General features: G+C 54.2%; 2 protein-coding genes and 2 non-coding genes across 13 annotated transcripts in view; 1 reads left to right on the top strand and 3 right to left on the bottom strand.

The window, feature by feature from the left end:
• Positions 1 to 6,608: 6,608 nt before the first annotated feature.
• NKX6-3 (NK6 homeobox 3) lies at positions 6,609 to 12,216 on the bottom strand. The gene is made up of 3 exons (XM_034966998.3): positions 11,510 to 12,216; positions 9,439 to 9,608; positions 6,609 to 8,119 (listed from the first exon to the last, which is right to left on the bottom strand). Exons 1-3 carry the CDS (start codon positions 11,889 to 11,891, stop codon positions 7,874 to 7,876), a joined length of 798 nt encoding a protein of 265 aa, XP_034822889.1. The 5' UTR covers positions 11,892 to 12,216; the 3' UTR covers positions 6,609 to 7,873.
• A 4,235-nt stretch (positions 12,217 to 16,451) lies between these two features.
• Positions 16,452 to 26,197, bottom strand: part of ANK1 (ankyrin 1) — a 240,830-nt gene continuing 231,084 nt past the window's right edge. For 4 of the 10 annotated variants that reach the window (XM_055116509.2, XM_008976926.4, XM_055116508.2 and 1 more), the window contains 3 exons: positions 25,053 to 25,136; positions 23,191 to 23,331; positions 16,452 to 17,160 (listed from right to left, as the gene is read on the bottom strand). In XM_055116509.2, coding sequence (XP_054972484.1) covers positions 17,134 to 17,160; positions 23,191 to 23,331; positions 25,053 to 25,136 — 252 coding nt within the window. In that variant the 3' untranslated portion in view covers positions 16,452 to 17,133. Of the gene's footprint in view, positions 17,161 to 22,810; positions 22,946 to 23,190; positions 23,332 to 25,052; positions 25,137 to 26,197 lie in introns of all 10 variants that reach the window. The other 6 variants (XM_034965998.3, XM_008976927.4, XM_008976930.4 and 3 more) reach the window with 3 other exon arrangements.
• On the bottom strand, positions 21,836 to 21,899 carry MIR486-1 (microRNA mir-486-1). The gene has a single exon (NR_163122.1). It is a non-coding gene; the product is annotated as a microRNA mir-486-1 (primary transcript).
• On the top strand, positions 21,838 to 21,901 carry MIR486-2 (microRNA mir-486-2). The gene has a single exon (NR_163082.1). It is a non-coding gene; the product is annotated as a microRNA mir-486-2 (primary transcript).

Consider the following 26,197-nt stretch of genomic DNA (forward strand, 5'->3'; position numbering starts at 1 on the left):
TAGGGTAGGTTACTTAACTTCTGCGTGCTGTGTCCTGGCAAGACAGTGGGCATAATAGTAGTGCCTATTTTACATGGATTTTTGAAAATTACATGAGCTAAGTAAAGCACCTAGAACGATGCCTAGCACATAGTGAATGTTTAATAAATGTCTGCAGAAAGTAGCAGCAGGAGTGGGGCAGGCTTGGCTGTTCCGTTGCAGTGTGGTGAGGGTGCAAAGCATGTGCTTTGGAGTGGAGCTGAATCACCACTGAGCAGCCATGGGCCTTGGGCACTCCAGTGAACTTGCCTACCTCAGCTTCTTCATCTGGAAAATGGGGGTGCTAATCACACACAGCTGTTGGAGGATAAATGTGTGAATGTGGGGCATTTATTAATAGAAAGAGCCCATTTCTTCTTTTGTTTTCTTTTTTTTTTTTTTTTTTTTTTGAGACAGAGTCTCACTCAGTCCCCCAGACTGGAGTGAAGTGGTATGATCTCAGCTCACTGCAACCTCCGCCCCCCAGGTTCAAGCGATTCTCCTGCCTCGGCCTTCCCAGTAGCTGGGATTACAGGTGCTCGCCACCATGCCCAGCTAATTTTTGTATTTTTAGTAGAGACGGGGTTTCGCCATATTGACCAGGCTGTTCTCAAACTCCTGACCTCAGGTGATCCACCTGCCTCGGTCTCCCAAAGTGCTGGGATTACAGGCATGAGCCACCGCACCCAGTCGAGCCCATTTCTTAGAAGGTGCTAGAGTCTCCCCTGCACCTGGGCCTCCTGCATTGTAGGGAACAAACAAGCACCTCTTTGGCATCCTGGTCTGATGCCAGATGGGTCCTGTCAGAGCTCCCAGGCCCTGGGGACGAGATGACCTCAGGGAACCTCTTAGCCTCATTCCCAGGACCTCTGCCTTGGGATGAGGGGAAATCCTTTCAAGCAGAAGTCTGTATTAGATTCCTCCATAAACTCCCAGCCCAATCTCAGAACCAAGCTGAAATGACGTGATCCAACAGTAATTACAGGATTTGTATGTATTTGGTACCATTTTGTTTATCTGCGCATTGTCAGCGGGTGAATGAATTGTTCTAAGCAAGATAATGTTCCAATGAAAATCTTCTAGAATATTATGCTGTCCTGGCCATTTGAAGCAGAAGATAAAAGACAGAGCTAATCTCAATTACTGTGGAGCCTCATTCTAAACAGGAGCCCTGGTGATGTCCTCTGACTTTGGATTGGGTTTTCAGTGCTATCAGAAGCTGACCTCCTGGGCTTTCTCCTTCTGCCTCCTTCAGCCTCTGCTAGTGGTTTGCTTCCCTGTGTCTTCACTGATGGGACCCTCGGAGTCTAGTCTTGCACCCGTTGAATCTCCTGGCCTTACCTAGGAGAGCATTGTGTGGGCTCTATGGCAGCTACCCTCTGGTCCTCAGAAGCTTTTCCTTATTCTGCTCACAATCGAGTTACAGCTGTGTTGCCCATGCTCATCTGCCCATACCCGTCTGTACTTGTTTAACAACTTTTTCACTGAGACTCCAATTTAGGCCAGTGTCTTAGTCCATTTGTGTTGCTATAAAGACATACCTTAAGGTGGGTAATTCATAAAGAAAAGAGGTTTCTTTTCTTTTCTTTTGAGATGGAGTCTCACTCTGTCACCCAGGCTGATGTGCAGTGGCACAATCTCAGCTTGCTGCAACCTTCGCCTCCCGGGTTCAAGCAATTCTCCCTGCCTCAGCCTCCTGAGTAGCTGGGATTACAGGCACCCGCCAACACACCCAGCTAATTTTTGTATTTTTTAGTAAAGCAGGGTTTCCCCATGTTGGTCAGGCTGTTCTCGAACTCCTGACCTCAGGTGATATGCCCACCTTGGCCTCCCAAAATGCTGGGATTACAGGTGTGAGCCACTGCACCCGGCTGAGAAAAGAGGTTCCCTTGGCTCATGATTCTGCTGGCTGGGAGACTGGGCATCTGGTGAGGGCATCCACCCCTACGACCCAAACACCTCACATTAGGTTTCACCTCCAACCTTGGGGATCACATCTCAACATTGGAGATGGTGGGGACAAATATCCAAACGATAGCATCCAGGCACTGTGTCTGAGAAGAGGGGTGCTGTCCACACATGTGCACACAGACATGTTCACTCTGGATCTCCTCACACCAGCAGGGAATTTGTTGAAATGCAGATTCCGATTCAGGAGGTCTGAGATAAGTCCCGAAATGCCACATTTCTAAAATTTCCCAAGGGAGGCTGCTTCTTCTGTGCATGGACCACTTCTTTGCATAGTGAGGTTTATAGCAGGTGCACAGACTCAAACACCTGCCTGAGCCAGACAGGTGATGTTGCTGTGGAGCCCAGGTGTGGGACATGGGAAGTGGTGGGTCACTCACTGGGCCAGGCTCGCCCTTCCTAGAGGCAAGCTACAGTTTCTTTCTTTCTTTTTTGAGACAGGGTCTCGCTCTGTCACCCAAGCTGGAGTGCAGTGGTGCGACCTCGGCTCACTGCAACCTCTGCCTCCCAGGTTCAAGCGATTCTCCTGCCTCAGCCTCCCAAGTAGCTGGGATTACAGACGTGTGTTACTACGCCTGGCTAATTTTTGTATTTTTAGTAGAGACAGAGTTTCACCATGCTGGCCAAGCTGATCTCGAACCTCAGGTGATCTCAGGTGATCCACTCGCCTCGGCCTCCCAAAGTGCTGGGATTATAGGCATGAGCCACTGCACCTGGCAAGCTACAGTTTCTATAAAAGCACTGTTCCATGAATGAACACATCTGCATGCTGAATTCAGCCCTGGGCACCTAGTTCAGACCCCTACTCTGGAGTCCAGATCTCAGGGGTTTGCAGGTAAACTAATCTGGTCACTCATTGAGTCCTTCTGTAGCCTCCCAGCTAGCAGTTGACTTGCTAGGACTGTTACAAGAGTGGGTAGCTGCAACTTTGGAACGGCTTATCCCGTTGTTGAGAAGACCAGATTAGAACTGTCTCCACCATTTACTAGTGGCGTGAATTTGAGAGGAAGGAGAGAGTGTGAGTCTGCCAGTGTTTAAGTGCCTGCAGTATTCTACGCTCTGTGCATGATTCCATTTGAATCTTCTCATCTGTCTTGCAGAAGTGGTTCATCTGCTTCATTTTACAGATGAGAACAGTGGAGTTGAAGAGCTTAACTAACCAGTCCTGGCAGCCCAGCTACTACTTTGTGAAGTGGGGATTCAAACTCAGGTCTGCCAGCCTTTGTCTTAGTCCATCTGTGGCACTTTAACAAAATATCTGAGACTGGGTAATTTATAAATGATAGACATTTATTGCTCACAGTTCTGGAGGTTGGGAAGTCCAAAATCAAGGCGCTGGCAGGTTCAGTGTCTGGCAAGAGCCTGGTCTCTTCTTCCAAGGTGGTGACTTGAATGCTGTGTCTTCACATGGTGGAAGGGATGGAAGAGCAAAAAGGGCCAAACTCACTCCCTCAAGCCCTTTTATAAGGGCATGAATCTGATCCATGAGGATGAAGCCCTGATGGCCTTATCACCTCACAAAGGCCCTACCTCTCAATACTGTCACCGTGGGAGTTAAGTTTTGACATGTAAATTTTGGAGGGGACACCGACACTCACATCAAAGCCTTCTCTGGATAATACAGGGCTATTGTTTACTGTCTGTGTATGCCAGGCACATGCGTTAGTTCCAATCTCACAGAAACCCTGCAAGGTGTGTGGAATTATTCCTATTTTACAGATGAGTAAACCGAGGTTCAGAGGTTAAGTAACTGGCCCAATGATACAGAGAGTGGTGGAGCTATGGTTTGAGCCCATATCTAACTGACTCCTTTCCCCTAACCCATGCTGCGGGGACAGCTGGTTTCTGGGGTCAAAACCTAGGGGTGACCCGAGGATGAGGAGGGGTTACCAGAAGTGGGACTTCAGCACTTTGTCACCTTTCTTTTGCCCAGGCTGGAGTGCAGTGGAGTCATCTCGGCTCACTGCAACCTCCGCCTCCTGGGTTCAAGTGATTCTTCTACCTCAGCCTCCCCAGTAGCTGGGATTACAGGTACCTGCCATCATGCCCAGCTAATTTTTGTATTTTTAGTAGAGACGAGGTTTCACCATGTTGCCCAGGCTAGTCTCCAACTCCTGATCTCAGGTGATCTGCCCACTTTGGCCCCCCAAAGTGCTGGGATTATAGGCATGAGCCACTACGCCCGGCCTCTTTGTCTTCTTTTTGATTGTTACCATCAGGATATGGCCACTGTGAGCCTGGTAAGGCATGGACATCCACCCACCCTCGCCCCGACCTGCTGAAGACATATCCCAGGTCCTGCTAATAGCAGAAGCCACAAAGGTGACAGCTATGGCAGAATCCGTCCCTACTCGGTGGAGCCCATGGAGCCACCTGTCAGAGCAGACACCACAGCTGTCATGGACGTGGGACTTAATTTCTTTCCTTTTGTCTCTGAAAAGTTTGTGATGTGGTAAGAGAGGAGCTGTAGGGAGCATGCATTTCCAAAGTTCTGTTGCTTTTTGTATGTTTGTTCATTTAACCCAGAATATACAATAAGTTCTATTTACGAGCAGGGATAAAAGTGGGGCCTATAGTTTATGATTTTTTTTTCTCTTTCTTTCTTTCTTTCTTTCTTTTTTTTTTTTTTTTTGAGACAGTCTCACTCTGTCACCCAGGCTGGAGTGCAGTGGCATGATCTCAGCTCACTGCAACCTCCACCTCCCGGGTTCAAGCGATTCTCCCACCTCAACCTCCTGAGTATCTGGGACTACAAGCACTCACCACCACGCCCAGCTAATTTTTGTATTTTTAGTAGAGACAGGGTTTCACCATGTCTCACCATGTTGGCCAGGCTGGTCTCGAACTCCTGGCCTCAAGTGATCCACCCACTTCGGCCTCCCAAAGTGCTGGGATTACAGGTGTGAGCCACCACGCCTGGCCGGCTTATGATTTCTTTATGATGGATGAAGTGAGATAGCCTTGTGTTCTCCCAAGTAACACACACACGTATGCACACACAGGCATGCACATGCATTCACATGTGTGTGCATCTGCAGAGGGCCAGACTTATCTTGAAAGACCCTTGGGAATCTGGGTCTTCCACATATGAGTTTTCTCCTCCTTTGAACTCCAAATCTAGTCTTTTGAATATGCTTCAGCATGATTGTTAGGGAAATGGGGGGCAGTGCCTCTCCTGTGCTTGGCCCTATGTTCAGTCTGCACATGGAAGGTGATGTGGGGTTAGAGGAAATGGCCCAGAAGGCTGTAGTCTTTTAGCTAAAGGTTCCAGTGGCAGGTATCCCAGAACTTTGAGGTCAAAGGAGGTTTTGTTTAGCTCAGCAAATATCTCCTGGGAAAAACTTTCCCCAGGCTTGATTTCATACTGACCCCAAATGACTTGAATCAGACATGCAGGAATTATAGCTACAACAGAGCAGTTAAGATTACAGCATGCTTCTGAAAAAGATAAGTAAACACAGTTTTTATGTCACTTGCATCTTCCTCCATACCTGCTTGGTGACTTTGCTCCTGGGCTATGTGATAGCCTTTTCCTGCCTGCAGCACTCAGGAATCACAAGCCTCCCAGAACCACAGAAACTTTTCATCTTTGAAGTCTGTGCTGAATTCTAGGGTCCTCTCCCGCTGCAGCCACTGTAGGACCCATTCAGGACACTTGTGACAGAGCACGGCTTCTCAGTGTGCACACAGAGATTGTGCTCCATTCCCTTCTTTTCTCCTTTCTGCTTTTCAAGGGAAAAGACTGACACCTGAGCATAGGCATCTTCACAGATGGAGGGTGGAAATTTATACATATTCTGCATTTTCTGGTCATGTTCCTCTCTGTCCTCTGGGTCCTCTAAGGGTCTTAGGAAAGGTGGGTGCCCTACTTTCTGAGATGCTCCTAGCTAGGGTCTTCCTCCACCCTCATCCCCTCTTGGGCTGGTTCCAGGGCCAGGTTCACCTGTCCTGGGGGTCTGGGGGCCCAAGGATGGACTTCTTGGGAGAGCAAAGGGGTCAAGCCTAGTTGCTAGTTGCACAGACTGTTGAAGTTGGAAGGGCCTTAAACTACTTTTGGTTCTAGCCTCTCATTTGACAGAAAAGGCTTCGAAGGGTGCCCTTCACAACCCAAGGAAGTGGCTGAAAGGGCCTTGGGATCTACTCTGAGGTTGCCTCTTCCCACTTCGGTGACTTGGTTTAGGAACTTTCTGAGCTTTGGTTTTCTCCTCCATGCATTGAAGATGATACCTACTGCCTAGTTTTCTTGTGGGGTCAGTGATAATCCAGACATTCTACAGGGGAGAAATTAGCAGGTGTTCTGTTAAACTTAGCTCTTCTAGTCTCTCCCTTCTTATTTTTCTTATGATACCCAATTCTCCACATAGATCATCTTCCCCACTAGGCTATAAATTCCTGGAGATCAGGGACCCCATAAAATTCACCTTGGGTTTCTCAGCCCCTGGGGACAATGTCTGGCATCTACCAGTGAGGTTTCAAATAATTTGTATTGTGCAACCTGTCAGAGCACGAATGTCCCCAGGAGACTAGACAACGGCCCTCGGGGAAGGCCCCACAGCTGGCAAGTCTGGGACCTCACAGCCAGTTTCCCGCCGTTGGTCCCTTTCACAGAAGCACAGGAGCCGTAAGGTTCATGGGACTTTTATTTTTACTGTTTATTTTTTGAAAGCCAGTGAGGATGGGCAAGTGCTTGGTCCCTTCTGGGCTGCATTCCTATCTACGACCAGCCCTCACCCGCCTCCCCCAGCCCACCCCCTACCTGCCAGCAGCTCAGATCACCCGGGTGAAAAATACCACCCTGTTGGCCAGCGTCCCTGTCAGCACCAGCTCCAGTGCCAGGCCGCAAGGCGATCTGAGGAAAGGAAGGGCCGTGATTCCCAGCAGGCCGTGGTTCAGCCCCTTCCTGGCATCCTCCACCCAGCCGGAGGGGCTCTCCTTCTCCCTTCCTGCGTTGTTGGAGGGGTGCCGTTCTGGGGTGTTTCCCAGCCCTTCCTTTCCTCCCCAGGTGGGATGCTCTTTCTCTCTGGGTGGGCCTGTCCTTATATCAGCACCAAATGATGCCCAGGTGGGTGGCCCTTGGGCACACCGTCCCCGCCTCCCCTCTCCCTGCACCCTCCCCTTTTCCCCGGCTGTCAGGATGAGGAGGGCACAGCGGTCTCAGAGGTATTGACCCTGAGGGTAAATCGGAGAAAGGAGGCCAGGGGGATTTCCGCAGCTCAGGGGCCGTCATCCTGGAGTGTCAGGGGCGTTTATTCTCCACTGGGATGTCCCACTTCCCCTCCTGGAGGCAGATTTCCTGCAGCCTGGGTTAGGTGCTCAGCTCTGGCCCCTCCAGTGGGACCCTTCCTGTGCACAGGTCTGAGGAGTGCACCTGGCCACTCACCTGTCTTTTCTTCTGCAGCCAGCAGCTGGCTTGGGGCCCAAGACTGGTCTTCTGACTCCCAGCCAGCTGCCTCCCTCCCTGGGAAGTCCTGCCCACTCCCCCCGCCCCAACAGCTGGATCACAGTGGCATGTCTGGGACCCCACAGCCAGTTTCTTGGCTGCAGAGCCTGGTCATTTTAGTCCTCTGTCCACTTGTGAATCTGCAGAACTGGCAGGCGAGGCCCGCGGAGGTGCAAGGGGCAGCGGCTTCCAGGTCTCAGGAGTGCTGTGCCTCCCTCCTGGCCTCCTCCTCCCTTAGCTAGGATGCCTGTCCCCTTTCCCTCCTTTTCCTCCTCCTCCCCCGCCTCCCCTCCTCCTCCGCTGCACCTGCTGCTCCTCCTCCACGCGCCCTTCATCCAAAGACTCAGTCCCTGCGCCCCCAGCAGCGTGGGGAAGGGGAGGGGAAGGTAGGCTCCTCGGCGTCCCCGCGCAGGCTGCAGCCAGGATCCCGGGCCTGGACGGCGGGCGTCAGACGCTGTGCGCTCCCAGGCTGAGCACCGAGAAGGCGGCGCGGTGCTTGCGCAGCAGCAGGCGGATCTTCTCGTCGTCCGAGTCGGGGTCCAGCGGCTTGTTGTACTCGTCGTCCTCGTTCTCCGAGGGTGCGCCGTCCCCGCCTGCGCCTGCACCCGCGCCGCCCGGGGCCCGGGGCGTGGAGGACGAGGGCTCCAGGGCGCTCTTCTTCCGCCACTTGGTCCTGCGGTTCTGGAACCACACCTGCGATGAGAAAGAATGTGAAGGGCACAGGGGCACAGCGCGCACGGGACTCGAGAACAGCCATCCTGCTTTTACAGCTAAACAAATGGCTCAACAACGGAGTGACTGTCACATTCACGTTTCTGTTGGGGAAGGACAATAAAATTTAAAAACGTGAGCGCGGCAGCCCTCCCCTCCGTCCCCCGCCCCCACCATTTGCCTCCTCCGCCGCCTCCTCCTCCTCCTCCTCCTCCTCCACCACCACCACCACCACCTGGGAACTCGGTGGAAGATGCGGAGTGCGCGGGTGGAAGGCTTAGCCCCGGTGCTCATTGGAAGGTGCTTATGAGCAGTCCCTACTATGGGCTTCATAGACCCTCACCCTACTTCATAAATAATTGTTCCCCTAGTTAGAAAAGTAACGTAGGTCCATTGCTTGGGATAGTTGAAGAGGGCAGGAATGCACCCCAGAAGCAGAAAGACATGCAGGAGTGTCTGCTTCTTCCCCCAGCTCTCGCCCCAGGGCAGCTGAGCGGCTGATGAGGAAGGCGCAGGGGGTTGGAGCTTGGGGAGGCCCCAGGGCCCTGAGCAAAGCCTAGACCCAGGTGCCAGCTGCCCCTGCTGCATCCTTAGGCCCATCGCCGAGTCACTGAGCCAGCATCAAAGTGGGGAAAGTTGCCCCCAGACTCTGAGGCGGTAGAAACCGGTTTCCCCGGGTCTATTTAGGGGGCATTTGGGGCCCCTGCGTGTGGAGTGGGAGAGCCTGGGCTCACCCTCCCTAGCCCTGGTGTGGGCGACAAGGCTCCAGGCCCCTGATAGCCCATCTGATCCTGCTTAGTAGAAGGAGGCGTTGTCTTCATCTTAAGGATTGGTAAACTGAGGTCAGCTCCTTTTGCTGACTGGAGCATCAAGCATGAATCTGGGCCAGAGGCTGCCGACAGTGCTTGTAATTTTTGACCAAATACGGGGGGAGAGGGAAAGCCTCAGGTTGGAGTCCCCCACATCTGGGGTTGAACCCCAGCTCTGCCAGCTCTCCCAGCCAGGAGACACTGATCTTCATCTGCGAAATGGGTAATGATACCCACCCCCCGGGTTGCTGAGAGGATGACATGAGGTGCCGCACATAAGGCTCTGAGAATGGGGCTCAGTGGATGATGGCCTTTTCCTGGCTATGGTTAATTACCACAGGCTCCAGGGTTAGGCAGGCAGGCAGTGCCCAGACACCAGGACAGCTGCCCTCTGGGGGGCTGCGTTGTGTGGCCACCTCTCTCCAACGCAGTGGCCTCCTGTCTGGCAGGCTCCTCCCTGCAGGGCAGGCGCCGTCTCCCGCACAGACTTACCTTGACCTGCGACTCGGTCATGCCCAGTGAGTATGCCAGCCGCGCCCTCTCGGGGCCAGCCAAGTACTTGGTCTGCTCAAAGGTTTTCTCCAGGGCAAAGATCTGGTGCCCCGTGAAGGTGGGCCGGGTGTGCTTCTTCTTGTGTATGCTGTCACTCAGGGGGTCTGGGGCTGGCAGGAGGAAGGAAGTGTGGGGTTAGTAGAATAAGTGGGGACCCTGCGGCTAGGCACGTCTGGCAGGGCAACCACCATGCCTGTCCCTCTCCCTCCTGCAGAGGTTTCCAGGACACCAAGATTCCTTTCCCCTGAGCAGCATTCTTGATACTGGGGAACAGTGACTGTGACCTCTGCCCCGCCTGGGTGGGCAGGGCTCCGAGAGGGCAGCTGCCCTAGTGTAATGGGACTTAGGGGCAGCAGAGCCTCATGCCTCTCTGTCTAAAGTTCTCAATACTCGCTGATGTTGCCTTCCCCTGAGGGGCAACAGGAGTTCTCTCTCTGTCCCAGGGATGTCCCTTCAGGTCACCCTCCTCCTATAATTAGGGACCAGGGCCTGTGAATTCCCTCCACCCCCGGCTTCCGCCAACTTCCTTGCTCTTGAGACCCAACTTCCCAGGTCTCCAGGAAACCAGGGAGGGGCAAACCTCATGCCCCAAGCTGCCACTTCCCCATGTCACCAGGCCTGGAAGTTACGTGGCTTCAACCATCCCGGAGAGCCTGGCACAGAGGCCAGAGACCCTGACCCCCAGCCTGGCCAGGGCAGCAGGCTCGGGAAGGAGCTGTGGGCAGTGGGCTCAGGAGAGTCAGAATTCCCACGTGTCAGGCCTCGTTCTGTGCAGTCTGACAGCTCAAGTTACAGGTGAGGAAACTGAGGCACAGAGAGAGGAAGAGCCCTCCTGAGAGATCATGTTCAAGTCTCTCTGCCTTTGCCTTCATTAGCCACTGACTTTCTTGGCTATGTCCCTGTGTGTGTACCTGCATTCAGGACTGAAGGGGTGGTGTGTGGGATGTGGAGAGGGGAGGGGGAGATGGAGGGAAGAGAGAGTCAGCTGAGGCTTAAAGCACCCCTGAAGCCAAGCCTAAAACAGGATCTGAGAGAGGAGGCCTTCACCCCCAGGGGCACAGCGATGGGTGGCAGCCCATGGAGGGGTGGCTGTCAGGCACTGTGACCAGCAAGGCAGAGTAGCAAATGGGGGGACAGGTGTGCTTTGGGGGTTCCCTAGGTTGACCCCAAGCCCCCACTGGCGTAGGGGAGCCCAGAGATCAGACAGAAGTGGAGGCCCCTGCCTGACGTGGGCAGGGCTTCGGTGGCACAGAGAAGATTCCAAAAACTCTCACCTCCCTGCCTCCCAGCAGAGCCTTACCTGCCTGGACAAGCCCTGCCACCTCCTCCAGTAACCCTGACTGGCATCACGGGCCCACCCTCTGAAAACCTTGGCTGAGGAATGGGTGGGCTGAGAAGAGGCCCCCTGCTTCCCCACAGCCAAGGCCAAGTTCAGCTGGACTCAGCAGCAACTCCCCGAGACAGGCTACTTGGTGTGGCTGCTGTTGCTAGAAACCCGAGGATGTGGTGGGCAACAGCCCCCTGGCTCAAAGGCTGGACCCGGATGGGGTCAGGGTGCGTTCTGCACCCTTAGTGATGCCAGGGCTCTCTGGGAAGGTGAGCTAGGACATTTTCCTCACGGGGGTAGCATTTGCCTGCTTTGGGTGAAGAAGTGGTTGCATGGGCCCTGGGCTGCAGAAGCCAGCTGGGCTGCCTGCTGGACCTCGTGCAGGGCAGGCGTGGGCTGTGGGGCCTTCTCTACATCTGGAACTACCGGGGGCCCTAGGAGGGCAGCTGAGGTGGCTGGCATGTGAGGGGGGTGGCTCAGACACCTGTGTCCAAGCACTGCTGGATGGGAAGGAGGAGAGGGTAGAACTCAGCCTGCACTGAGCTGAGGCTACGAGTCCAGGGGTTAATGGCGACTGGGGGAGAGGGCAGAGGTGCAGGGTGCCCGGGATGAGGCCCCTCCTCGTCCTCTGCCCCCCGGGGCCTGGCGGGTGCCGGGAGGTGGCTGGTGAGGACCCGTACTCACTGTTGCTGCACTGCCGCCCGCCTCGCCAGTCTTGGCCCGTGTCCGCCCAGCAGTTCCGGGTCCGGGTCGGGTACTCGTTCCCAGCCTTGGAAAAATTCCCTACCTGGGGGCTGTAGTAGACCCCCTGCGAGCTGAGCCCCCCGAAGCCTGCCACGTGGGGGTAGCCGGAGAGGAGGCTGTTGTTAGGCGCAGCCACGGGCCTGCTCAGGATGTCCGTGATCCCGTGGGGGGTTCCGGCGGCCAGCTGGGGGCCCAGCCCTGGCGGGCTGAGCTTGTAGAAGGAGTTCTGCACAGAGTACTGGCACACCGGGGCCTTCATCTCCGGAAACTGAGCCAGCGGCGTGTTGTTCAGCAGGAACGTCCCCTGCAGGTTGGACTCCATGATCTCCCAGTCAGGACAGGGAAGGCTTTTCCAGGCCCCTAAAACCCAACAGCCCACTCTCTAGCCCCAAATCTCATGGCAGGCCTGGAGGCTCAGGACCGTCTCCGAGCTCCTGACTGCCTCCCACCTAAGGCATGGGCCAGGCCCTGGCCCAGGCACCGGCACCCGATCAGCTGCTCGGAAGTCAGGTGCTCCGGGCAGGTGGGAGGCCTCCCCAGGGCTCCTGGCCTCTCTCCTTGCCCCGGCCGGACAGGGTGGCCCCCTAAGCCTCAGCTTAGACCCCCTTTCTGCCTCTGAGTCGGGGGACCCTCCATGAGAAGTTTTAAGTTCAGAGAAGGAACATTTCCCTGATAAAGATACGGCCCATTAGAATACAGGCCGGAGACTGGCTGAGCCGCCGGAGCCGCGCCGCCATTGGTCGGGGCGCACACGGGCCTCACATTGGCTTTTCCTAGACAAATTGCACTTTGAAAGATTGACTGTAAAATCAGCCAGGGTGTGTGTGTGTGTGTGTGTGTGTGTGTGTGTGTGTGTGTGTGTGTGTGTGTGTGTGTGTGTACGCGCGCGCGCGCGAGAGAGAGACAGAGAATTAGCTCTAGAAGCCCTACTCATCGCCGGAGGGTCCATTTGCTCCCAGCAAGTCTAGCATCTAGGAAAAGGTGAGCGTCTGGGGGCCCCTGGAGGCTCCCAAGGCAACTGGAAGTCACTGTTCCTACAGCTGCTCCCCTGGGGAAGAGGAGGCTGGACTCAGAGGCCACTGTCCGGAGCTGCGCCGGCTCCTTTATGTGCACATGTCCAAGCTCCACAGGAGAACGCAGCCGCTTCCTTCCCTTCCGCAAGCGGGGATGGGGTAAGTGGCATAAGATGGGGGTAAGTGCGGGGATGGGGTAAGAGGCTGAGTGGCATTGCTTTCTGGGGGATGCAAGTCCCTGTGGCTGGCTTGAGAGCCTAGGGTGGGAGCCTGCTGGAAAGAGGGCAGCGCGGGGCGTAGGCAGCCCTGACAGTGCCGGGGTGTGAGTCCTCCAACTGCAGGAGGCTGAAGAGAGGGCCGCCCTGCACGCGTGTTCTTGCCTCCACCTCTGGTCGGCTTCCCTGACCTCCCTATCAGAATCTCTTCCTCATTTGTGCCTCTGCTGGAGCAATGGCCATGCTCTGTCTGGCGTGGTGCCCGGGTTTGAAATCCCTGATGGCTGAGACGGTGGTGGAGCCCCGTGCCGGGCACTCCGTCGGTGCTCAGTTAGTAGTTGATGCAATGGACTGGGCTGAATCACAGAGCATGCATATGCTTTTTTTTTTTCTCGAATAAATTTTTACAACATACAAGGCTCTATTGGGGGAAACTCTCATTTTACAAACAGGAAAACCAAGGTATAGAGGAATTGGAGCCCACTTTCCAGGTACATGGGTTATTTCTGGACCAGGCAGGATTCTTCCTTGCAGTTTTTCTCTAAAACTGGAAACTAGCATGCCACTGGCCTGAACATGTAAAATGTTAGGAAAGACTGTGACTGCCAGACAGATGGACTTCTGCTCCTCTCTGTGCCTGGTGGCCCCAGAGCCCTTCCTGACCAGGTGTGGGCTCTGCAGGGCTTGCTCTCTCACTCCCCAGAGGCCGCCCTGGTAGGTGGGAGACTAGAGGCACTGCTTCACTGAGCTTCTCCTGGGTTTCCAGGCCATCTTGGTTTTCAGTGGGGAGCAGAGGACCCAAGGCTCAGGGCAGGCTTCCTTCTCATGCAGAAGTTGACCCTCTGTAGCACAGGGATTTAGGTTATGCAAGAAAGATCTCACAAAGGGTGTGGAATGATTCCCTACAAATTTGGTTTAAAGAGAAAAGAGCTACGTCTTCGTCTGAGATGGCTTTGCCACCAGGTCGCGTGCCACAGCCATCTGGTAGACCTGGTTCTGGTTCCTGGCGTCACCACCCAATTCCACCCGGGCAACTGTGATTCTGAAACTGCATTTTAAAAAGCCCCATGGGTGCTGCAGATGACCTGCTGCGGTTGCCTACTGGCCTGAACGGCCTGTCCGATTCCAGGAGAGAGGCTGGGAGTGGGGTGGGGCTGGGGTGCTCCAGGGACCTTGGGATTGTAACTCCGTCACCCCCTCATGATGGGAATTTATGTGGCAGGAAAGCCGCAGCCAATGATTTGATTCTTAATTAATGCCAAGCCTGACAAAGGCGTTGGTGTCTGGCGCCACTAGGATGAGAAACTGAAGAGACTTTAGCAACCACCTAATCCATTCTCCCATTAGACAGATGAGGAAACTGAGGTCAGCTTGGTGACCAGCCTTGCAGGAAGTGTTAGCAACTAGTTAAGAATAGGGCAATTTTTTCCCTACAGCAAGAACAAGTTCTTGAACTTTGAATGGCATTGAGTACTGGGGCCAGATGTCTTCCTAGGGAATGCTGGGGGGCCCCCTCAGTGCATGCCAGCTGGGGGCCTGGCCAAGAACCCTGGTGGGTTGTGGTGGCCCCTCCCCAGACCCCCAACTTCTCCCCATCTCATGGGAGCCATCAGGTGGAACAGAAATCTACTCTGCCACCTCTCTGGAGGCATCTCTCAGGTGGGTGGTCCTGATTAAAGGGTTGTCCAGGCTTCTGGGAGGACTGGGCATTGGCGGGCTCTCTGGGACCTGAGCCCCACCCATAGACTCCTTCACATCCCAACCCAGGCTTTACGCTGGCCTCAGCACCCCTAACCCCCCAAAGACGAGCGGGAAGGAGAGATAGAGCCCTGTGCCATTAGTCCATTTCTTTATTAATTTTGACATTGGTTCGGCTGGTGAAGGGAGAATGGTCTATACATCAGAGTAGGGTAGGGGATTCTCTCCCATAACAGAGCATGTGGGAGAGTCAAGAAAAGATCCATTTTCATAACAATTAAAAAAATCAAGGTAATTTCAAAACTTCTAAAAAGCGTCTAATGTGCAGACTGCAGCATTCTCTAGGCATCGTGTGGAGACCCCAAACTCCTCCCCTAACGGCTCCTACTAGCAGCCGGAGCGTGCAGCCATGCCAGCCGGAGCAGAGGTGCCAAAGCGGAGTCTGGAGCTGCGGGGTCCGCGGGGGCGCTAAGGGGGCTACTGGGTTGGCTGCAGCAGCGACCTGGGAGAGGAAGGTGCAGGATCGAGGCGGGGGAGGCGAGCCCTGCGCCCAGCTTCCTTGGGCCGTCACCGAATCGGTCCCAGCCGCGCTGTGCGGCCCCCCTGCCGTGGCCCCCGGGATGGGAGGATGGAGGGGGGCGCCTCTGCGCCCTGGAGGCCGGGCCGGGGTGGCCTCTGGCGGAGACGGCAGCCGTCCGGGCTCGCCCTGCAGCTCCTCCGACGCAGCCTCGGGGAAACTCAGGCCCGGAGCTAGAGCTTCCTCTCCCTGCCCGCCCATCTAAGGAAGCAAAAGCAGCCCCACCCCCGGCCGACAAGGCGCCTAGGCCGCCCCGGGGCCTGCTCCGGGGTGCACCGGGGTGCACCGGGGCGGATTTGTGTGGGAAGCAGGGCCGCTCTCCGCTCACAGGCGCCGCGGCCAGGGGGCGTCTGACGTGGAGGGGGCTTCTGTGCTACTTGGAAGGTTTAAGTGTGTCCCGAGGACACTCCCGCAGAGCGGCGGGGCGGACGGGGCCGGGCCGTCCACACCGCGGCTCCAGGGGCGAGAGGAGCCAGCCCTGTCTCTCTCTCCTGGCCCTGGGGGCGCCCGCCGCGAAGGCGGGGCCGGGATTGTGCTGATTCTGGCCTCCCTGGGCCGGAGGCTCTAGTGGAACTTAAGGCTCCTCCCTGATGGCACCGAGGCGAGGAACTGCCAGCTGTCTGTCTCCTTCCTGCCTTGACCCAGAGCCTGGCCCCGGCCTCTGGGCGTCCAGGCTCTCCGCCTCGGACTCTGCTCTCACCGGCCATGCGGTCCGGGGAGCCCCCTGGCTCGCCTCTCCAAGAGGCCACAGGGGCTGGGCAGAGGGGAGGCACCGAGGCAGGACAGGGAACAGCCTCGAGCCTGGCACCTGCACCCAGGGTCCCCAGCCTGCAGGCTGCCTGGACTTAAGAGCACCAAGTTCACTCTGGGAGACCCTGGGTGGTCCTGACTTCTAAGACCTGGCAGATACATTCACTAGCCCTACTCCTTTCCTTCCTCTTTCACTGAAAGACAGGCCACAGCTCCTTCTCCTGCAGCCGCAGAAGTCCTCAGGAGCTGCGCTGTCAGGCTCTGTACGTACTGCTAAATGTTTCTATTGGTTTGCATAGTATTTATTGTTTTTCATATACACAAGGCTGATTACTGTACAGTTTACACTTTGAACACGGACTATGATATAGTGCTTGAAGACATAGAAAACCTCTTCTCTATGGACATGCTGGTGCAATCCTGGGTCAGCCACCGGCCTGTCCCCCAACTGAGAGAGGAGACCCTTTCAGATGGGGTCCTGGCTCCCTTTGAGTCCTACAGGTAAGCCTGGGGGTCCTCGCCTCAGATTCTTAAGTCCCTAACACAAGGAACCCCGAATGCACTCTTCAAGGTAATGATTTTCCATTGGAAGATGATTCGTATTGAAATTGGCAGAGAGAGAGACAACATAAAAAATTCCAATTTATCCACAGCAGAGTCTATACAGCTTCAGATGTCACAGTAAAATCTGTGTGTAGATTCAGTGGAGGCGAATGGTGTGTGTGTGTGTGTGTCCTGAATGTCATGTAGAGCGATCTGGGAGGAGCGTCACCAGGGAGTCGAGGGGGTGTCACAAGTGGAATGGAGGTGTGTGGGTTGGGGAGGGTGGGCAGATGAGGACATGGCTTAAGATTAAGGTGTTAAACTGATTTCATGCCTAGTTTCCTTTTTTTTTTTTTTTTTTTCTTTCCAGGAAGCCCACATGGATTTCTGACAGATGAGGTTGGGAAAAAGTACCCTGTACGAAGTCAAAACAATTTTTTAAAAAACCCCAAAACCAAAACCCATCCCCAGCCACAAAAAGCCCTCATTCACTTTTGCGTTCGTAGGCTCTCCCGCGCTTGTTTTCTATCCCTCTCTCTCCCCGCTTCTTGCTGCTTTTGTGTCCTGGTTCCGACAGATCAGCTGTCATTGCAAGAGGCAGGATTGAAGCCTGGAGGTCATGCGTCTACAGTCAGTCATTCATGCGAAGAGGAGACTAGCGGGAGTCCCTTACAGAGGTCATGCCGTCAGCCCAGAGGAACGTGTGCACCGCTGCGGTGGCCCTCAGGTCCAGCTCTCCTCCTGTGTGCATGGCAGAGTGTGTGGGGTTCAGGGGTTGGGTGTCGAGGTGTGATCCTGGGAGACACAAAGAGAGAAGGAGTCACTTAGAATGCAAAAGTGCAACGTCCAGCAAAAACCCCACACACAGAGTTTTGTGCTGGCAGCTCAGGCCGAATCTGACTCAGGAAAAGCAGTCTCCCCAGGCAGGGCGATGTGCTGAGGGTGCTGCACTTGCAGCCCGACTTCCTGAGATGCCGCCCTCCTTCTCTTGCTCCCTATGCAGAGGCTGTTCCTCAGAGCCGCCACCCAGGCCTCATGAATTCCTTCTGAGTGCGCAAGTGCTCCAGGATGCCTCTCTGTATGGGCCAAGGAGAGCACTGTGCTCTGTGCCCTTGGAGAGGAGCAGAGGCCCCCGTGCCTACGTGGTCACCTGGGGAGACATCCCCCAGCAGATCCTTGTACTTAGGAAGGGCCATTTTTCTTGAGCCAGGGCTTGTGCCAAGAAGGGGCTAGGTGAGGCTAGGTGAGGCCTTCACTTTCTCAGTTCAGCTCTGCCAACATGCACTGATGTCCGCCATGCGCCAGCCTTGGGGACCCAGGGATGGAGCGGACGTGCTCCCTGGCCTTGGGAGCTCATGCCTCAAGGGTGACAGCTCCCCTTCAGCTCTGGCCCACAGCACTTCCTGACCGCTGCCTCTGGCTGCTCTCCCCATGCCCCTCAGATGGACAGAGATCTCTGAAAAGCAGATGCATCCTCCTCTCCTCCTCCTGTATTGAGTCTTAGGCTGGAAAAGAGTAGCTTTGCTGGAGGAACTAAGCCCACATTCTTCAGCCTGGGATTCGCAGAGAGAAACCTCTCCTGCCCCCATGGGGCCTCCAGCCTCCAACCTGGGGTGAAAACTCCATGTTTTCAAGACCAGCCACTCATGTTCTATCTGCAGGGGCCCTGGGACCACTGGGGAAAGGAGGATGCTTCAATAAGGAGGAGGTGACAATCTCTTGGGCAGGGTGGGAAGTGACACAGGGAGGCAGGAGCTCATTCGGAGGTGGAGCCATCCCCAGACATAGAGCTGTCTTGGGTCCTCCAGGTGAAGGGGTTGGGGAGGAGTGTTGGAAGGGAGTAGGGAGAACTCAGCTCTTGGGTGGTTCCCCAGGGATGGGAGGGTGGTGCCGGGTTCCTTGCCAGGGGCTGCTGTAGAACTGTAAAGCCAGGAACTGCTGCTGCAGTGGGTGGACGGTGCTGCCACCATAGAGGGAAGATGCTTTCATCACTGCTGGGCCATCACATCAGCCAAGTCTGACTGTCTCCTCTAAGCCTCTGAACACGCTCTACCCTCCTGTTTTCTGCCTTCGGTCACGCTTCTGTCAAGGCTGCCTTCCATTCTCTTTTCTGCAGAGGTTCTGCCTGCCGCCCTCAATACCTCCACCCCACAAAACCTTCCTGATCCTTCCTGGAGCAGGCCCCTCTCCACTCTGGAAGCTCTCCCTTTTGTATTTTGTAAAAATACAAAATACAAAAAAGAAAAAAGCTGTCTTTTCTGTTCAGGAGATGGCAGAGTCGAATGGGTAAGAGCATGAACTCTGGAGCCAGACCACCCGGGTTCAAGTCCCATGCTGCCTGACCTCGGTCAAGTGCCTTACCTGCTCTGTGACTCAGTTTTCTCTGCTGTAAAATGAGGGCAGTAACAGGACCTACCCATTAGAGAGGTGTGATGTTTAAAAAAGCTAAGACACATAGGTGCTTAGCATTGTATGAATGCAAACAATTACTTGGCTCTAGAAATGTTACCGTCTCTGTCCATCTGTGCTTTTTGATGTCTGCATATTTCCCTGACTGGATTAGAAACACTGAGGGCAAGAACAGCCTCCTGCTGCTCCCCACGGTGCCTGCCCCAAGAAGTACTCCTCAAATAAGAGACCATCATGGAATGTGCAGCCTGGGAAAGACAGGCTAGGATCTCCCATCTACTTTACCGCCCAGGCACTGAGCAGAAGAGAAAGTTCAGACCTCAGAGATCATGCTGGCATGACTGCCCATTTCATCCCTTGGTAAACTGAGACTGTAGAGGCACAGTGGCAAGAGCAGGGGTGAGATGAGGACCTAGGCCACCTCACTCTGCCCAGGACTCCTGCATTGTTCTGGCCTCTTCTCCTGTGTCCCCTCACCTTTCAAAAGCTTAGAAAAGAGTCTCTTTCATTCTTTATTTTGATTTCATTTAGAGACAGAGTCTTGCCCTGTTGCCCAGGCTAGCGTGCCGTGGTATAATCATAGCTTACTGCAGCCTTGAACTCCTGGGCTCAAGCGATCCTCCCACCTCAGTTTCCCAAGAGGCTGGAACTACAGGTGTTATGCCACCATGTCCAGCTAATTTTTAAACTTTTTTTGTAGAGACAGGGTCCTACCACATTGCCCAGGCTCATCTCAAGTTATCCTCCTGCCTCAGCCTCCCAAAGTGCTGGGATTACAGGCATGAGTCACTATGCCCGGCCCTAGACAGCCCTTTCACAAACATAAACTCAGCAACCATCATAACCATCCTACAAGGGAAATGCTGGCATTATTGCTAGTTTATGGCTAAGGAACCTGAGGCTTAGGGAAGTCATTTGACTTGCTCCGAGTCACACTACAAACAAGACCTGCAATTGTTTGAGTCCCGGAGCATATATGTTCTTATTTACTCTCTTCACATCAGTGCTCACAGTTACCATTATTATTTCTAAACCTTTTTCTTGAAGTGTAGCACATTCGAAAGGGATATTTTCATCCTCCCTTGAGGAGACTGAAGCTTAGGGCAGTTAAATGACTTAAGGCCATACAACCTGGAAGCAGGAGGAGGCCTTGATTCTAGATTCACAAGCTCCAGCTTTCACTCTCTGAAACAAATACAGCCATTTGCGATAGCTCTGTTCTATAAATTAGTCGCTGTTTGAGGCTGTGCACAGTGGCTCATGCCGGTAATCCCAGCACTTTGGGAGGCTGAGGAGGGCGGGTTGCTTGAGGTGAGGAGCTCGAGACGAGCCTGACCAACATGGTGAAACCCCGTCTCTACTAAAAATACAAAAATTAGCCAAGGGTGGTGGCACATGCCTGTAATCCCAGCTACTCAGGAGGCTGAGGCAGGAAGATCACTTGAACCCGGGAGATGGAGGCTGCAGTGGGCCGAGATAGTGCCACTGCACTCCAGCCTGGGCGACAGAGCGAGACTCCCTCTCAAAATATAAATAAATAAATAAATAAATAAATAGTCACTGTGAACATGGAATTAGCAAATACTGAACCACTGCTCCTAAGGGAAATACAAGGTTAGGCTCCCATGAGCCTCTGGCCACAATATTTTGGTCAACTGATGAATACATAACTTTGTCTTAGGTGCGTTTCTGTTTCAAGACGCCTTATGTAATATATAGGGTTGACTCATTAACACTGACTTCACCACCACAAGCACTCTAACTCATCCCTGAGCAGAGCTTATCTGATGTCCATTCCCTCCTTAAGGAACATGCCAGCCTTCTTGCACTTCGTACCAGACAGCACTTCAGCACTGCCCTCAGGGGCCATTCTAAACAATGAAACCAAAAATGTGAAAAATGTGGCACTACACAAGCTGCAAGGAGGACACTTATTTATAGTATGAAGCACAGAGGCAGAGTGTGGCATTGTTCATCCTCAGCTGGGATTGCATGTGTTGGGCGACTCAAACTTTTTGCCCTTGTGTGTGTATCCATGAATGAGCCAAAGCACGGTGAGCGCCAGCTTTGGGGCTACAGATAAATGTTAGCGAGTGGACGAATTCACAAATGCAGAATCCGTGAATGATGAGGATCGACTGTACATGCTTGTCGGGGATGCGGGTAGTAAATTAGGAAGCCTTTGGGCCCTCAACCGTCTTCTCTGTAGCCTTTGCCCTGGTTGGGAGGGTAGGGCATTTAATGCTGTCCCCTAACCCTCTGGGACTTCGGCAGGAGCTTTTCTCCGCCTCTCCCTCACCACTGCTCTCGCCCCACCGCCCCACCCCCCTGCCACCCTCACACTTGTCCCTGTGCCTGTCACTGACAGAGGGCCAAGTGCTGTCCCAGAGCCAGGCTGCTCCGTGTTTCTGACACCCATGCTAGTGTGGTCTGGTCCTTAATCACCTGAGGTTGGGGGGCTTCAGCCACATTGCAGATCACTTAGAGCAAATTAAAATGAAATTCAAGGCTCCCTCCTTCCCCCTAGCCTGGCTTTCGGGCTGCTTCTCTCCCATTCAGGAGCATCCATAGAACCTGAGCCAAAGAGAAATTTAAAGCCACAGCCGCCACTGCTACCATAAGAAAAATAAGTCAGAAAAGTGTACTTTTCCTTTCCCTTTGCTGCTTTTAAACATTATTTGCATCTTTGGGTTCTTTCCAGGACCCAACAGCAGCTACTCAGAGTCTTCTAAACCAGCAGCCTAGTGGGACCCCTGGCAGTGCAGGGGTTAACACGGTGACCTCCTTAAGCTGCTGAGGTGTCAGGTCTAATTTTATCCTATAACTGGATCTGCCAGTCCTCTTTTTTGCCCAAGTGCTGAGATATATTGGGAAGCCCAGAGTCAGCACTTTTGGTGGCTCAGGAGGCAGCGGGCCCTGATTTTTGCCGAATGCAGAAAGCTAGAGCCTCCTTGCTGCTCGGTCCCAGAGTCAGGCCCTGGGGTGTGAATGGTAACAACCTGGTTAGTGCTGCACTGGGGCCACCATGCCCCCTCACCTCCTGCTGACTTCCACCCCGAGGTATCCTGTACTGAGCTGCCCCGAGCTGGGCAGCATGAAGGGCCTCGGGGCAGCTCAGTACAGGATGCCCCAGGGAGGATGGAGATCAGAGCCGGCCGCTGAAGCCCCCAGCACCACACACACCTGCTGGAGACGGTCGCACAGCATCTTCATGTCCCTTCCTCATGGCACGGCACGGCATGCCCCTGCTCCGTGGCCACACTGCCCCATGCTCACACACATGCACCACGGCCCAGGCCCCAACCCTGATGGTCTCCTGACTTGCAGAAAGCACGTCGTCCACCCCTTAGGCCTGTCGGCTCAGCCCTTTCCTAGAAAGCAAGGGAGCAACGTGTTTCACAAAACACCAAGGAGAAGCTAAGCCTTGGCCTGGTGAGAACTGTAGCTGGGCTCCAGGTTCAAGAGACAGTCCAGTCCTCAGTCTTGGAGCTCTTATGTTGAAGCATCACAGCCCAGACCAACTCTCCTGTCCTCTTCAGTGCCCTGTCCACTGCTTTCTAGATCCCCATTGCTTGGTTTCCAAGATAATATTACCACTTAGATTTACAGAGTGCTTTTACTTTTCAAAGAGCATTTTTTTCTTTCTGGCTTTTTTTTTTCTTTTTTGTGATGGGGTCTTGCTCTGTTGCCCAGGCTGGTCTTGAACTCCTGGCCTCAAGCAATCTTCTCGCCTCGACCTCACAAAATGCTGGGATTACAGACATGAGCCACCGTGCCCGGCCCAAAAGCCATTCTTACAAAACTGTGCGGTCCCTGATAAGTGGATATTATTAACTCTGTTTCCTTGATGAGGAAGCTGGGGTTCAGAGCCAACTGTTAGCAGGGTTGGGAAGTGAGAATCTCTGCCTCGAGACACAGCAACAAGTTGTTTGTCCCACATCATGCTGGGGTGGCTGGGAGGGGATAGGGTGAGACAGGGAGCAGCCACTCCACTGAAGACCAGGCCATGCAGAGGGGATGAGAAGGGCAGCATTACCTCCCGAGAGGCTACTCCAAGGAGAGCGGCTCGGGGTCACTGTTTCCCCCTTTTCAGGCTGGCCCGCTTCACTATCTGCGCCCCCTTCCTGCCCTCTATCAGGTCCTGCTGTAGGCCACTCCCTCTCAGCTCTACCTGCAGACAGCAGCAGAGACAGAAAGCAGGACAGATCGCAAAGACGGGCAGAACACAGGCAGAAGATCGAAAGGAGGCCACACGGAGGTGGCAGACACACTGCCCACCAGGGAGAAGAGAGACTGGAGAGAGAGCTCGTAAAGAGGTGAGTGGAGGGAGGTGTCACGCAAACGGCCCGGCGAGACGGGCAGAGCAAGGCAGCAGTGATGGCGCTGGGTCCCCCAGGGCCGCGGGCGCCTCAGTACCTTGGAGTGTTTCATAAAGGAATCAATATCGACCTCCAGCTCACTGGGATCCTCCAGGGGCCCCTCGACAGTCACCTCCTCGTGCTCCTGGGCGGCATCGGCGCTGGACAAGTCTATCTGTCGAACCACCTTGCGAATGATCTGGGAAAGGAAGGGAAGGAGGAAAGGGCTGGTTAGGCCGGGCTCGGGGGCTCATGTCTGTAATCTCAGCACTTTGGGAGGCTGATGGGCAGATCATCTGAGGTCAGGAGTTTGAGACCAGCCTGGCCAACATGGTGAAACCCTGTCTCTACTAAAAATACAAAAATTAGCCCGGTGTGGTGGCAGGTGCCTGTAATCCCAGCTACTCAGGAGGCTGTGGCGGGAGAATCACTTGAACCTGGTGGATGGAGGTTGCAGTGAGCTGAGATTGCATCACTGCACTCCAGCCTGGTTGACAGAGCAACACTCTGTGTCAAAAAAAAAAAAAAAAGGGGGGGGGCTGGTCAAGCCCTCAAGACAGAGCTTCAGAACAGCAGGTCCCAGGAGTGAGCTCCGAGGGAGAGGTAGCTTTTGTCCTAGGAGCCCCTCCTTGAGAGGCCAAGAAGAGGGACAGCCTTTGCCCCATTGCTTAATGGAAAACCCTCTGCTAGACAGCCCTGAAGGGGCCTTGGCAGTGTCATTTCATGACCAAGGTGTGACTGGGTGTGACCTCCCCCTCGAGCCCACAGCCTTCTGTTTTGCTTTTTGATATGGATGGGAGTTTGTGCTCTTCCCCATTCTACTCCCATGCGCCTAAGGGCAGAGGGCATCTCTTTTTCACCCACCCATTCCCGTATTCACCTGTCCAAATCTTCAAACCCTTTACTCTGTATCTGCCATGTGCTCTGAGTGGGAGGTGAAACATCAGTGAGACACTGTCCCTGCCTGCAAGCAGCTCACAGTGCAGGAGGCAAGACAGACGCACAAGGAGCCGTGCTCAAGGGTGATGCGAGCTGCGCCTAAGCAGAAGCACATTTGAGATCCTGCCTCGGCTCCTCCTCTATTTTACCCATAGCTAGCACCATGCCCCACACTTGACAGGCAAGGTCATGTCTCTGAATTAATATCTGCTACCAATCCAATGCATTTTCACTTCCTTTTAATTATTTAATTATTGTGATGGGGTCTCACTTTGTCACCCAGGCTGGAGTGCAGTGGCTCAATCATAGCTTATGCAGACTTGAACTGCTGGGTTTAAGTGATCCTCCTGCCTCAGCTTCCTGAGTAGCTGTGACTACAGGCATGCGCCACCATGCCTGGCTAATTTTGTGTGTGTGTGTCTGTGTGTGTGTGTGTGTGTGTGTGTGTGTGTGTGTGTGTGTGTATTTATTTATTTTTAAAAATTTTTTTTAGAGATGGAGTCTTGCCATATTGCCCAGGCTGGTCTAAATGTCTGGGCTCAAGCGATCCTCCTGCCTTGGCCTCCCAAAGTGCTGGGATCACAGATGTGAGCCAACACACCCGGCCCACATTCTTTTTATTTGAGGAGGCCCATGGTAGGCCAGGGATGCTCAAACTGCTTGTTTAACAGCTGTTTTCAGGGTTAGGCATCATGGGACTAGGTCTGGGATGTTTCCTGGGGGCTGGCCCTTCTGGAAAAGAGCAGCAGAAGCTATTCAGGTTGACTCAGACAAAGCAGTTGTGAGGACACCATGACTGGACTGCAGATGACCAAAGCTCCCAGCTCCTGGGCCCTCCATCCCTCCTGAGCACAGGGTCAGCCAGCCTGGCTGTGCTCACCTGCTGTGAGGGCAGCAGGGAGAAGCCACTGGCTTCTACCACCTTTTAGCTTCTAGCCCACCTGCCTCTCCCCAGCACAGAGGGGAACACTCTGCACCCACCTTCTTGGTGACAATGTTGCCCTGCTCATCCGTGAATTGCTCCTCTGTCACCTGCTCCCCTGGAATATTCTGAAACTCATTCCCCTGGAATTAGAGAAAGGGAGAAAATGCAAGATTGGTGAGTGGGAGTCTGGGAGGAAGAGTGGAGGAAGAGGAAATGAAACAGCAGTAGCCAAAATAGCCATGGCCCAATAACTCCCCCAGCAGGAAACCCAGCTCAGCATGTAGCAGGAGCCATGCCAGGGCTCCCAGGGCATGGGCTGCGCCCCTGAGGATCTGGGAGGCCTGAAGACGAACGGTCGAGCTCACAATTGTGCACTTGGCCCTCACAACACCCCCTGGGAACCGGCAAAATGGGGGCAATTATGCAAGTCTGACGGAGGAGGCCCTGAGAGAGGAAGTGAGGCACCTGTTTCCTATTTTTACAGCACTTTGCAGTATAGAAAAGCCCTTCGACAGGCAGCATCACCCACAATGTGACTTGCTCGAAACCCCAGAGCCAGTTGGTGACAGAAACAGGACGATCCGGGTGCAATTCCATGGTGGCTCACGCCTGCTATCCCAGCACTTTGGGAGGCCAAGGCCGGAGGACCACTTGAGCCCAGGAGTTCAAGACCAATTTGGGCAACATAGCGAGCCCCCATCTCTACAAAAATTTTTTTAAAATAGCCAGGCATGGTGGTGTGTGCCTGTAGTACCAGCTACTCAGAAGGCTGAGGCAGGAGGATCACTTGAGCCCAGGAATTTACAGTAAGCCCAGGTTACAGTGAGCCATGAGCATGCCACTGCACTCCAGCCTGGACTAAACAGCAAGACTTCATCTCTAAAAACAAAAGAAAAAAGAGAAGAGAAGAGAAGAGAAAGAGAGAAAGAAGAAAGAAACAAAGAAAGAAACAGGACCAGCGCAGCCTCCCGAGACCCAAAGCTGAGTGTTTAATGTCACTGTCACAACGCACTGGGCACCAGAGGGCAGGTTCTGGTGGGCGCACACACACTCTGGCTCCCAGGGTGGAACATGATCCCTGGGGGCCTCCTGGTCCTTTTCCTCCGGCGTCTCCCAACTCTGGGTCCAGAGCTCCCCACAGCAGCGTCCCCTCAGCCCTGGCCTCCGGCGCCCACACCGCCAGCCCTGCCGGCCTCCTGCC

Source organism: Pan paniscus, chromosome 7, assembly GCF_029289425.2.
Source record: "Pan paniscus chromosome 7, NHGRI_mPanPan1-v2.0_pri, whole genome shotgun sequence".
Taxonomy (NCBI): domain Eukaryota; kingdom Metazoa; phylum Chordata; class Mammalia; order Primates; family Hominidae; genus Pan; species Pan paniscus.

What these genes read in the sequence shown, in the direction of transcription:
- NKX6-3 (XM_034966998.3), bottom strand. Translation starts at nt 11,891, where the DNA reads ATGGAGTCCAACCTGCAGGGGACGTTCCTGCTGAACAACACGCCGCTG. An exon ending in CGGGCGGCAGTGCAGCAACA is followed by an intron (nt 9,609 to 11,509) that starts GTGAGTACGGGT and finishes TCCTCCTGCCAG; the next exon opens with CCCCAGACCCCCTGAGTGAC. An exon ending in TGACCGAGTCGCAGGTCAAG is followed by an intron (nt 8,120 to 9,438) that starts GTAAGTCTGTGC and finishes TTCTCATCGCAG; the next exon opens with GTGTGGTTCCAGAACCGCAG.